Source organism: Cygnus olor, chromosome 25, assembly GCF_009769625.2.
Source record: "Cygnus olor isolate bCygOlo1 chromosome 25, bCygOlo1.pri.v2, whole genome shotgun sequence".
Lineage (NCBI taxonomy): Eukaryota > Metazoa > Chordata > Aves > Anseriformes > Anatidae > Cygnus > Cygnus olor.
Genome location: NC_049193.1, coordinates 313,333 through 326,186, shown reverse-complemented (window position 1 = coordinate 326,186; position 12,854 = coordinate 313,333). Strand labels below are relative to the sequence as shown.

The 12,854-nt window shown below is 45.0% G+C and overlaps 1 protein-coding gene across 1 annotated transcript; it reads right to left on the bottom strand.

The window, feature by feature from the left end:
* Positions 1 to 2,043: 2,043 nt before the first annotated feature.
* HOXB4 (homeobox B4) lies at positions 2,044 to 4,523 on the bottom strand. Its single transcript, XM_040536431.1, has 2 exons — positions 3,801 to 4,523; positions 2,044 to 3,019 (listed from the first exon to the last, which is right to left on the bottom strand). The coding sequence occupies exons 1-2, from the start codon at positions 4,219 to 4,221 to the stop codon at positions 2,703 to 2,705; spliced, it is 738 nt and encodes a 245-aa protein (XP_040392365.1). The 5' UTR covers positions 4,222 to 4,523; the 3' UTR covers positions 2,044 to 2,702.
* Positions 4,524 to 12,854: the final 8,331 nt, after the last annotated feature.

The following is a 12,854-nucleotide window of genomic DNA, read 5'->3' as shown; positions in this document are numbered from 1 at the left end:
TAACAATGGGAAAAGGATAAGTATTTAAAGAAAAGAAGTGATTAATGATTTTCTGTATAATTCTCGCATTTTTCTTGGCTTCTGTCTGCTTATAATGGCTGTGAACTTTTAGGTCCTATAGAAATCTTCTCCCCTTCTATTCTATTCATACTTTCCAGCTTTGATTTGCTTCTTTCTATAGACCCTGCATTCCTGGAACCATATGCTTTTTTTTTTTTTTTTTTTTTTTTTTTTAAGAACGATCTCTTCGATCTCTTCACTATCTCGAAAATAACACCGTATTTACATCCACAGCAGATCAAAGAGAGAAACAGTAAAATAAAATCTAACAGTAATAAATAAATAAACAAACACATCTCAACCTCAGGCATTGCAATAAAATACATGCCTTGCTATCCTCTTTGGAGAAGAAAAAAAAAAAGGAGAGAAACTTCAAAGGTTTGCAGTTACTCTCTCTGAAAATGTGATAGTCAACCAAAAATATATCCATAAATTCTTTCTTCTACGTCTGAACATGTAACATATCTGAATCATGTCACCACATTAATATTATTTTAAAGGATTAAAATTTCAATAGAAAGACAAATATAACGGTCCTTTGTTTGAGGTGGGGGAAGGGCTATTTTTGTGGGCACTTTATTTGCAAGGTGGTCGTGACTTACTACAAATAAAAGAACAGCACGTAAACACACTCTGTCTTCAAATATTTCAAACCCTGCCTTTATTTCTGAATAATGCAGGGGAATATTACGGTCCTGATTGAAGAGAGGGGGAGGGGAGGAATTCTGTAAACAAAGTAATTTTTTTATAGGCGAGTATCGAAAATAATTATTTTCTTCAGCTGGTGTGGAGGCTTTCCTCCTCCTGCGGATCCCCCTGCTCACAATAGTCTTTTTTTTTTTTTTTTTTGTAAGTTACAACTGGAATGTTATTTCGTCCTGAACAGTATTTTCGATACTTTCTATGAGAAAGAAAATGAAAATTAATACAAGAGCTGCGGCTCACAAAAGAAGCCATTTGTCTTCTTGATTATCTATTTGCTTGTCAGGCTATGAGCTATCGCAGGAGCCAGCTCCTTTGTAATATAAAAATACACAGAAAACCTGCAAACACCGAGAAACATCTGTGCAAAAATTAGACTCATTAATGCATTAACTACCTTGGAGAAGGAGTTTTTTTTTTTTTTTTTTTTAATTAAGAATTCTCTCTAGAGAGATACAACGCTACATCCATTCCTTACAGCAAAGCAAAGCGCTAATGACTACCTCTGTTTTGTCTGAGACCAGTTTGGGAAGAGCATATTAATATATGCTTAGAACAAATAAATCATAATATGTAAGTCTTAGCAGTACTTAAGGCTGATATACCCTATAGTCAAACATCTTTTGTTTTCATTAGGGAGTTGAGGCTGTGCACTGACAACAGAAATCCCTGTAAAAACAATAATGTGTTTTCAAATTAATTTTTTAAATAGTTTCTTTTTTTTTTCCTAACCAAAACGAAAAGATCCCCCCCAAAAAACACACAGGATCAGATTCACAATGAAAAAAATTTATTTCCAATTGCGTGGGTTTTTTTTGTTTTGTTTTGTTTTGTTTTTTTGTTTTTTTGGCTTTTCTCTTCTATTTACACTTAATCTGGACATCACGAAGGACAAAAGGAGGTAATCGAGGCGGCCAGGCGGGCACGGCAGGATGGCAGCGGGGTCCTCATCAGAACCCCTGTATCCCCCATTGCTCACCCGAAGAGAGGCGACCCCTCACCGCTCTGTCTGTAATTCACATTCTCAGTACAAAAATGGGATAGAGAATGGGAGAGGGGCTCTTTCCCCCGCAGGAAACCCTCCTCTCCCCATCATCCGGGGCTGCGAGGCTGAATTCAGGTGCCACTGCTTATCACCAAGTTTCAAAACTACATACCTTGCTTCCCCCTTCTGCCTCTCCTCCCCCCCCCCCCAAGTCTTACAAGTGAAGTAATTAACTTGCTGGACCCAAAAATGGCGGGGGGGGTCCTATATAAGTGGCCGTTCTCGTGTTTTTTTTCTGTCTACCACCCACTTGACCTAATTTTACGTTTTTTCAGCCCCCTGCCCCCGCGCTGCACCATGGCTGGGAGCTGCCCGCGGTCAGTGGAAGGCGCGGAGCAGCCGGCCGGTGCTGCTGCGGCTGGGGCTTTGCTGCTTCTCTCAACCGCGGAGCTGTGCTAAAACTGCCGCCACTTCGGGATGTCTGGATAGAAACTTTCGATTACTGTGGCTGGTAGGCGAAAAAAGAAAAAAGAGAAAAAGGAGGAAAAAAGACGGGGCGGGAGGGGGGGGGAGGTCCAGTTCGTCTTGAAGAAACTGAGCCTCATTTATTAAAGTGAGCGCTGGTTGTCGAGGTAATAGCAGACATAAGGTCCATCCTTTGTACGGGAGAGTAAACATGACAAATGGGGCAGAGCTTGGCGTGATTAAAGATGAAACAAGGATCCATCTTAGCCAAATCTGAAAACTACTATCTGCAGCCTCCTTCTAATGGAAGAGGTGCCCAACAGCACGGCTCTGCTTTGTTGTAGCTGAGTCTCCCTCTGTTCCCCCTATAAATAAAGAGCACCCTTCCTTCCCTCTCTTCTTGTAGCATTAAAAAAGAATATCATGTGTTCCCTACACACACACACAAACTCACACCCACAAGCACACACTCCATCCATACAACGAATAGTTATAGGCTGGTGGCTGGTCCACTGGATCGGCCTTGAGAACCTCCTTGTGGGATCTGCAGGCTTGCGGAGGAGGTGGAAGGGTTAGACCTGATCTTGGTATTTGGTAACTTGTGATCTTTTTTCCATTTCATCCTCCTGTTCTGGAACCAGATTTTGATCTGGCGCTCGGAGAGGCAGAGGGAGTGGGCGATCTCGACCCTGCGTCTCCGGGTGAGATAGCGGTTATAGTGAAATTCCTTCTCCAGCTCCAGGACTTGCTGCCTGGTGTAGGCTGTGCGGGAGCGTTTCGGTTCCCCTCCTGAATAATTGGGGTTTACTGAACAAACACAAAGGAGGGAAAAAAAAAAAAAAAAAGAGCAGAAGAATTACTGAGCTGTTCCTTTAATGTTTCCTTCCCCCCCCCATCCCCCCCCCCCCCCCAAAAAAAAAAGCATTGCATATTCTTTTGTCGGGGGAAATACTCAAAAAAAAAAACCAAAAAAAAAAACACACGAACTTAAAAATATACCCAGAGCCTATCTCCAAATCTCCACCTCCATCCTCGTTGCTTGACGTCTATTCCTGTCTAAACGTTTTTATAAGGTCCCCTAGACACATTTTCCATGCCCTCTACATGTGTATACACTCATATATACACACCACTACTTGAGCATCACTCTATTATCCCCAAATCTTTCAAGTTTTCCCCTACACACATGCACACAGACAAGCACACAAGCTCCTTTTTATTAAATATCGCACACGAGCGTTCACATTCACACAAAGAAAAAAAAAGAAATAAAAGGAAGGGAAAATAGTAAAAGTTTACTCAACCCGCTACTTAAATACAAATTACGAAAACATAAAACTTAACTTATGAAGATTCAACAGCCATAAAAAAGTAGCCTGTAAGAAATTGGAGGAGGATGGTAACAGAGACTTCAAAGGCACATGGCCAAGCAGAGCAATAAAAATTTATGGAGGATGTAATTATACCGCTCTGCAAACAGGCGATCGTAAATCTCCACGAATGGTTATTTTACAACTGGTGCAATAAGATTTCTACAAGACTTTGAGGTGCTACTTAGTATAAAGCAAAGCCACTTTAGTTCACTTACCCGTGCTTACATGGACTTTTTTCATCCAGGGGTAAACTACCGGCTCTTTGCAAGAGGAATTGGAAGGGCTTTGGTTCAGAGAGTTTTGGCTGCAGGAGGGTGGTGGGCTGGGGGTGACCGGCTCGCAGGGATGGTTTGGCTCAGAGGGGTGGCTCTGCAGTCCGGCAGGAGGATGGACATGACCCCGGGGGGATAACACCGCTGCTTGGTGGCCGGAGCTCTGACAGGACGAGTAGAGCTGCTCGTTGCAGGCTGACCGCGGCTGGTACATCGCTTCATGTTGGAAAGTGCTCTCTCGCCTCTGGCTGCTGTAATATTCCGGCGAGTGATTGGGAAGGTAATCGTTGTGGGAATACTCTTCACAGGGTGGGAACTTGGGGTCCACATAGTTGGAGTTGATCAAAAACGAGCTCATGGCCATTAATTTCTTAGAATTGCACACACGCAAAATATATATATATATATCCTAAAATTTATTCCTGTCCCCCCCTTTACTCGTTTTCCTGTTTCGTGAAACCCTCCTACTTACTGTCAAGTGAACAAAGTTGGAGTCCATGTGACAGCACGGGCCAATGGCGATGTGGCCTGCGATCCCCGGATAAGGAAATCTGCCCAGCACGGGCTCTCCCGGGGCCCGGAGCATCCCCGGGGAGGCGGCCGGGGGCGCCCGCTCCCCTCCGGCTGCCCCGGCCCCGGCGCCGCCGGGCCCCGCCGGCCCCCGCCGGCCCCGGACTCGGCAGCGCCCCGCGGGCGAGAACCGACCCCCCCGGCCCACACCCCTCGGGGGTGTGTCTTGGCTCGGGGCGGGGGTGGCCGAGGGAAGGGGGTGGAAAACAAACAAAAAAATTACCCCAAAAGAAAAAAAAAAAAAAAAAAGAGAGAGAGAGAGGGCAAAAGTATTTTCAAGTGTTTGGGGGCTGCCGCTCACAATCGCTGCCCCAGCACATGATCCATGGCGGTCCCTCCGGGTGGTGCTTGCATCTCATTCCTTGCTAAGGTGATGCGGGAAGGGACATTGCGCCCCGAGCCTGGCAGAGATGAATAGGGCTTGTTTGGAATCGATAGGAAATTCATCAGCTAATTCGGAGTACCCACTCTCCTAAATCACATTTAGCTCTGGTATAAGATTGACTGTTTCCCACGCACCGATGGAAAAGGAGCCCGTTCTCCAAGCAAGAAATCAAGGACTTGATGAACAATTACAAAAGACAACTAACCTAAGTCCTAATGCATCTTCGCCTTGCCCTTCTTGTAATAAAGACGAGTTAAAGGACAGAGCAAATCAGCAGCCTTTCAAAAGCCGCCCCTAAATCCTCAATTTCGTGTTTAAATCTGAAACACGCAATAAACTCGTCACAAGCAGCAGGAAGGATAGCAGTAGGTTTTGTTTGTTTGTTATTCGGCGTCAGTTCTGAGATTACACAAACTAAAGCAGTAGTGGGAATCTCGTAGCTCAAATCGCAGTAATAACGCCCCAGCTCCCCCCCCCCCCCCCCTTCTGCCTTTGCAATTCAGATTTGATCTGGAAGTGATGATAAAGTTTATCACAGGAGCTCTGGAGTTGAACTAAGGTCAAATCCAAAGTATTTATTTTCAGCCATAAAACCACTTTCTGGTTAAGACCTTGTTTTCACCCTTTTATTTAGTGCTCTGGGGGTGTGGGTAGCTTTTTTTTTTTTTTTAATGCCTTCTGGGATTGTGACCTGTAGTGTTTGTGTCAACTACATATTCCCCTAGATACGAATTTGTGACCCAACTTCCTTTACACAAATTCGGATCTACAGGGTACATATAGAAGACAGATGAATCCTCTTTGGTCAGAGATCTTCTACTTCGCCTACTGTCATAATTATCTTCCGGGGAAGGGGGGAGGGAGGAAGGTTAAAGTTTTGTAACTCGGGAGATCAGGGATTAATCTATAGATAAAGATGGTTAAAAGAGTCACTCTTCAGAGGAAAGACAATTAATTGAAGCATTAACTCACTATCCGAATAGCTGATACTAGATCAGAAAATCTAGAACTTTTCTACCTTCTCATCTGTATCTTATGCACTAATTTACCGCTTTGCTACAAAAAATAATATCTTGGACTATGTAAGTATAGACACACAATGAGTCTCGAATACAAATAATCGTACTTTAAAATTTAAATGCCATAGATCCGTCCCCCTCAGCCCAGATACCTTCGTAATTATTCTCTGATACTCAGTATAAAGATTTCATCCATTTTTCGTTCTTGGAGGTCAAACAAGGTTTTGGGTTGTGTGCGTGTGCGGATAGATTATACACACACACACACACACACAAAAAGGAAAGAAAGAAACGGATGAAAAGAAATACAGAATGTAAAGGCAGATGGGACGACAGTTTTTTTTTTTTTTAATGACAGGCAATTCTTTTTACAACCCGAGAAAAAGATCAAAGGCGTTTCATTTCCGAAAAAGGATATAAAGCAATAAAATATTCATACTGTCTAGGTAATGAAGCTTCATTCGGAACTAATGAGGGTAGCATCATGTTGAGATTTCGTTTAAAATTACAGTTGCCGAAGAGATTAAAAGTATAGCATGCTCCCCCTTTTTAATATTTTTTTCTTATTTCAAAAGGGAAAGCACATTTTTAGTCAACTATCGCCCGAATTAATTGCAGTTAAATGCCATAGAGATACTATCGGAGAAACGCTGCGTTTCCCCTAAAGCTATTTTTTTTACTACACAAACTACCACTACGAAAAATATCTGAAATATATTTCAAAAATACCCCCATTTTTTCAAAAACCCAATTACGACCAAGAATCAGTGTCCCGTAGTATTTATGGGACACATGATGCCCTAATATTTTTCAGGTACTTTAAGGTGAATAATCGGTTTTCTTGATAAAACGTATAATTCCCAGATAAACGAACCCATATTTTAAGAACTAAGTACAAACATATATGGGACAATCCCAAACCATTTCACACACACACCCACACACGCAAGCAAAACAGGTTTCGATCAAAAGAAGCAGAGGAAATTGATTTTTGTGCAACATTGAGAGTTTCCAACCTCCTCGAACACACCAGCACACTTTGCTGGGGAGCAGGTAGCAACTCTAAAATTTACCTTCCCCTCTAAAACCTGTCTTAAAAGTAAGAAGCCAAATCAAATATGCTTGTACAACTCGTAGATGGTTGCCATAAAACAATTCTATAGAACAAATCCCATTAGAGTTCCTTTTCTCTTAAATTTTATTCATCATTTCCAAATCCTCTCTGATTTATTTTATTTTATTTCGTTGCAGGCAGTACCGTAGCGATCTCCTAACCGCGGATAGGAGCCTGAATAGAAATAACTAGGCCTTTTCCACATTTTAACCCCCTCCCACACTCTTCAAAAAAAAATAATCCGTTTTAATTTTCCTTTCCCATGACAAAATGGGTTTGGCGCTAGCAAACCAGCACCCCTAGCGTCTACCAGAAATCTTCTCCCCACACACCTCCAAGAAATCTCACACTTGCCGCTTGTGATCCAAAATTAAAAAGACACCCCTCGCCCCCCCGCACACCTTTCTCCCTTTCGCCGTGAAACCGCCCCACGTTGCGGAAGTTTCTCACGGCAGATTTCGCCTGGGCTCTTTACCATTTCAAAGCAGACTCAGCCGGGGGGGCTGGTGGTGTTCCCCAGCCCCCCCCCCCCCCCCGACCTGCTACCCCACAAAGGAGGCGGGGGGAGACCCCCAGCCCTCCCCAAAAGCCTCCCGAAGGCACCTGCCAGCGCAGGGGGTTATTAAACCGCTCCCGCTCCTTACAAATGCACTCCTGCAGCTGAGCGGCTCTTTTGTCGCCTCTCCTTCCTCTACCCCCGAAGAGGGGGCACTAAGCGGGAGTTGCCCCCCGGTGGGTGCGGACCCCGCTCCCAGCCCGGCCGCACCGCCCAGGTGTAACGCCGCCGGCGGTACCTACCTTGGCCAAACGTGGGGTCTTTCCTCTGAGTAATCCCCGAGGGGGTTAGGACGCTCCCTCAAAAGTTGGTAAGGCTTTGCAGGCGGAATCAGACCGAAATCCCCTAAAACCTCGCCCCCCCACCCCAGAACCCCGACCCGGTCCAGCCTGGGCTATTCTGGCCTCTCTCCCCCGTGTTGCCTTTTCAATGAGATTATTTCTCGATAAGAACACTAATATCTCTCTCTCTTCTTCTTCTTCTTTTTTTTTTTTTTTTCGGTCGGGTTTGTTGGTGCCCCCTCCCCCCGCCCCCACTATACACCACTATTGTCCCCGCAGGCGAGCGGAACTGCTCCTGGCAGCGCCAGGAGGCCCTCTGAGCATTTTGGGGTGGGAAACCCGCAAGTTTTGGTATTAATCTCATAGTTTGTCAGTCTTTGTTAAACAGCGAGGCGTGTCCGCAGCGCGGCGGCCGCCGAGAGCCGCACTGACCCGCGGTTCACCCCGCGCCGCTCCGCGCCCCCGCTCCGCGCAGCCCGGCCCGGCCCAGCCCAGCCCCGCGCCGCTCCGCGCACGGCTCCGCGCTCCCCTCTCCGCGCGCTGCCCGCGTCTTCTGGCTCGGGCTGCGTTTAGGTATTTTTCGGGGTCTGTTCCCCCCGCAGAGCCGGTTGCCAGTTGCCCCCCTCCCCTCTGGGGAGCGCAGCCCTCGGCTTCGTGCCTTACGCCGGTCTCTCGCCCCAGGAGCTTCCCTAGCGCCCGACTTTTCCCATCCCGCAGCCGGGGTGCGCGGTGCGCCGAGCAGGGTGAGGGGGAATCAGCCCACACCTGCTTTGCAACGGGAACACCAACATTTAAGCCGCGCGTGTTTCCCAGTCAGCCTCGTGTATCTTTCTATTACTAACGATGCTTCGTTGTTACTAATTATGATTGTGATTTCACTAATGGTGTGCAACATTTAAAAGTCGTGAAGGGACGGGGGTTAATGCCGTGTGCGCGGGGGAGTGGGGCTCCTCTGCGAGGGGCTGGGGGCAGTTCACCGTTTATCTCCGCATTTACACCGCCAGTTCCAACCCCGCGTTTCTCACCGTGATAAAGAGGTCATTTGAAAAGTAAATCGGGATTTAAAAGCACATTCAGCTGATTGTCTGGCAGGAAAGGAAAAAAAAAAAAAAAAAAAAAAAAAAGAAAAAAAAAAAAAAAAAAAAAAAAGAAGGAAAACTCACTCTGAATTGTGTTTGCAGCGCCTGTCTGGCACTTAGAGACCCTCACCCCCGGGCCAGACCGAGTCTGTCCAGAGCAAAGGAGATAAATTAGAAATATTCCTGAAAACGATACCTTTAATTTCCTCCCTCTCTACTCCCCTCCTTTCCTCGCTCTCTCTCTTTACATCCCTCCAAACGAACCCACTTCAAAAGAACACGCAGACTCGTATTCCTAAATTGAAAGTTAAACGTTATGATGTAGGAGTGAATATTACAAGGAAAGTTGGAAGGTGATTTTTATTGCCGTGAAATTATACCTGCTTGTTTTAATATTCCGAAAACAAATGGCTTTTACTATCCATTACCTGTTCTATAAACCTGAAGTAGAAATGACTGTTCTAGAGAGATAAGTATAGTAATTACAAGGGCGAAGAGATGGATTACCCAAGTTGCAACTAAACGGTAGCCCTTATATAGTGATATTTTATAAATACCAAGCAAATTCATGGCAATTAATTAAACCCGAGCCTTATCACGCGAAACAAAACGCTTTACGTTCTCTCGAATTTCACCTACTCTATGAATATATCGGCATCGGGAAAGTAAATGAATTTTCCAGAACGCCTTTCCCAGGGCTCTAATATTCTCCCTTTCTCTTCCAAGAAAAATGACCCTTGTTATAAGTATTTAGTCACTGAAAATATTTAAAAGCCAAGGGGGTGTGGGGGGGTAGCAAATTTGCAGGGCTTTTTTTTTTTTTTTTTTTTTCCAGAACAGTTTGCCTTGCTTCGACTGTTTGCTTAAGAAGCTATTGAAAAGACCTTCCCCAGTCCCAGTGCAAATAATATTTAGAGTTTGGAAGGTTCGAAGTCTGGCAGTGTAGAAATAACTTTGAAATGCCAAGGGAAATATTTATTATATCAGTTCATTAAACTGTTGTAATGACCAGAGTGAAGTCACATTTCCAGGAAGAAATATAAAACATTTCATTCAAATTCCGACAGAAAGTGTGCTGCAAAACAAAATTAGCAACTTTAACTGGACCAAGTGACGAAATTTAAAGAGACTTTAATACATTCGTTGAACATTTTAAGTCATCAGTCCACTGATTTCGCCTATATATAATTACTATAGATTTCATGCGATTAAGGTAGAAATCCAAACAGTAAAGCATTTTTTTTCTTTACGTTATTTCTTTTCTTTTTTTTCTTTTTTTTCTTTTTTTTCATGAGCATTGCACTCATACCGACTACATATTAAAAAATGTGTGGCTCTTGGTTTTGGAAGCCCGGGGGAGGAGGTAGACAGGCACCTTTCCAAGTATTTTGGAAATGCTTCCAAGGAAAAATGTTAGAACACATTTTCACCAAACGTGTCAGACTTTTTTTTCGGTATAATTTAAGGCCTCTCCAAACAAAATTGACTCTGGAATGAAAATTATTTTTAAACTGCTCGCGTTAATATCCTATAGGGACCTCCACGTAATTGGATTTAATAAATGCATTTCCTCTTATATTCTGTTAATTTGACTCCAAATAGCGTTTCAGGGGTTATCTTAGAAAAATACTAGGAAGACGCTTGACGTTTCCTCACGGGAGACCCAAATCAATCTACCTTATTTTCTACCAACATCCCACCCCAAACCCTGCAGACCTCTTTCCTGCCTCTCCAGCTTGCAGCTGAAGGTCTCTCCTACCTCACTATCATATTCTCCCATCTCTGCCCATAAGCAGAGACTCTTCCTCCCACCTCGCCCCCCTCCCCACTTTCTTTCTTTCTTTATTTTCTTTTTTTTTCTTTTTTTTTTTTTCACACTGACATCAGTCTATCTGGGTTATACACAGGACTGAGTCACGCACAGTGTAAACTTTTGACCCTCAACTTTTTGACCCCTCGAGCTATAATGCTGTACTAACAAGACCCCAAGACCAGAGTTACATTATACGTCTCTACAAACTAATGGCCCACCGATTTCCCTATTTTATTTATTTTGTTTCGTGAATTCTCTTTCCGGGGGGAACAAATATTAAATAATTTCAGAGTTCTGCATACATTAGATCTTTATCTCCAGATCACTCAGTGCTGCCTTAAACAGCTGAAATTCTCCTCCCTCCCCCCCCCCCCCCCCCCTTTTTTTTTAGAAGAACAGGAGAAAAAAATATCCCCTTAGCCACGACTGGATTCACCTCACTTTGAATTGTTTTTCTTGCATTTGGCATTTCAGCTAGGTGAGTTACTGCAGTAAATAGCCTGGATGGTTTGGTTTTGTTTCGTTTTGGTACGGTTTGGGGGGAAAGAAGGGGGATGCTGCTGTGATTATTTTTGGAGCACCGGAGCGCTCGGGGACGAGCAGCGCCGTGGCCGCCCGAAGGGAGCCAGAGGCCGGCGGGAGGCAGCGGCGCTGCCGCTCCCGGCCTGGCCCGGCCCAGCCCGGCCCGGCCCGGCCCGGTGGCGCCGGGCGAGCCCCGATCCGGCCTCGGCCCTACTGGCAGTGAACTTGGTCTGAAGCGAGCTCTGCTGGCTGCTTGGGGACGTTACAGGCGAGGCGCTTGCTCCAAATCCGCCGTCCCGGGTTGGCCTTTCGCCCCGCTCTGCTCAGTCCCTGGGCTCCCACCCGCGCCGGTTGTACAGAACATCCCTGCCTAAACAGACCCGTGATTTGCCACCGAGCAAACCTCCTCTTCACAAATCCTAGCGCGGTAATTTGTTTTGACTTGAAGGGTATATATGTATGTGTATATATATATATACGCACACATACGTACACATGTTAAAAAGAGATAAATCAAAGGGGAAAAAAAGCCTCATACAAGTCTTACTCTTTCAACGCTCGCTGTCAAAATAGTTTCTTTTTAAAGCTATTTAGGGTAACAGAACACGGGAAAACTACGCAGGGTGGACACCTCTCAAGTTAAGTTATCAGCCTCTTTCCAAATATCATTTATTTAAGTTCAGGACAGAAAATGTGGGGGGAAATCAGCTCAGATACCGAAATAGCCACGGCCTGAAAGAAAATTTCATTCTTAAATCCATTCTAGGAATGGAAAGAGACTCCCAAAGGAGGAGCCAAACCCCACAGAAGTCCTCTTCATGTTCCCTAATTGCAGAAAGACCTTTATCAAGAGGGGGAAATAAAGAACAATTTCTCAGACTGAAATTCAGCAGCGGGGGAGGGAAAGGCGTTTGGGAAGTGGACCTGGAGGGAAGGGACTGTCTTTCCCTTCCTGGGGAGGTAATGGCGTGTGTGTAGAATGGAGTAGTTTCAATGACTTTAAGTAGAATGAAATACAAGAATTACAGCCCGAACAGTGCAATTGCTAGACCCTGCCGCCAGCACATCCCCACCAAGGCAAATAAGGAACCACAGCCTTCCAGCCTTCATCTCTGGGCCAAAGGGGGGGGGGGGAGCTGGGGGTGGGACTGGGAGGGGGGAGAGGGAATAGTAAAGGAGATCCCTTTAGCTTCTCAAAAACATAATCACCACGTTATAGTTGTGTGTCTGTATTGGAGCAATATGAACCACATCCATTCCTTCTTCAGCTCTCCTCCTCTTGCTGTGAGTCACCACCACACACGGGCAGTGGGACTTGGCAAATTGAGAGAGTGAGGGAGGGGGAGAGGGAGAGGGTGAGGCAGAAGAAAGAAATAGAGAGAAAGAGAGAGAAAGAGAGAGAGAGAAAGAGAGAGAAAGAGAGAGAGAGAAAGAGAGAGAGAGAGAAAGAAAGAGAGAGAGAGGGAGAGAGAGAGAGAGAGAGAGAGAAGAAAGAAAGAAAGAAAGAAAGAAAGAAAGAAAGAAAGAAAGAAAGAAAGAAAGAAAGAAAGAAAGAAAGAAAGAAAGAAAAAGCCGTGGAGCTCATGTTTTCCGTAAAAAGGTGACCCAGCAGACCCCGGGGTCTGTGCGAGCAAAAGTGTTGTGTTGTGATCCGATGT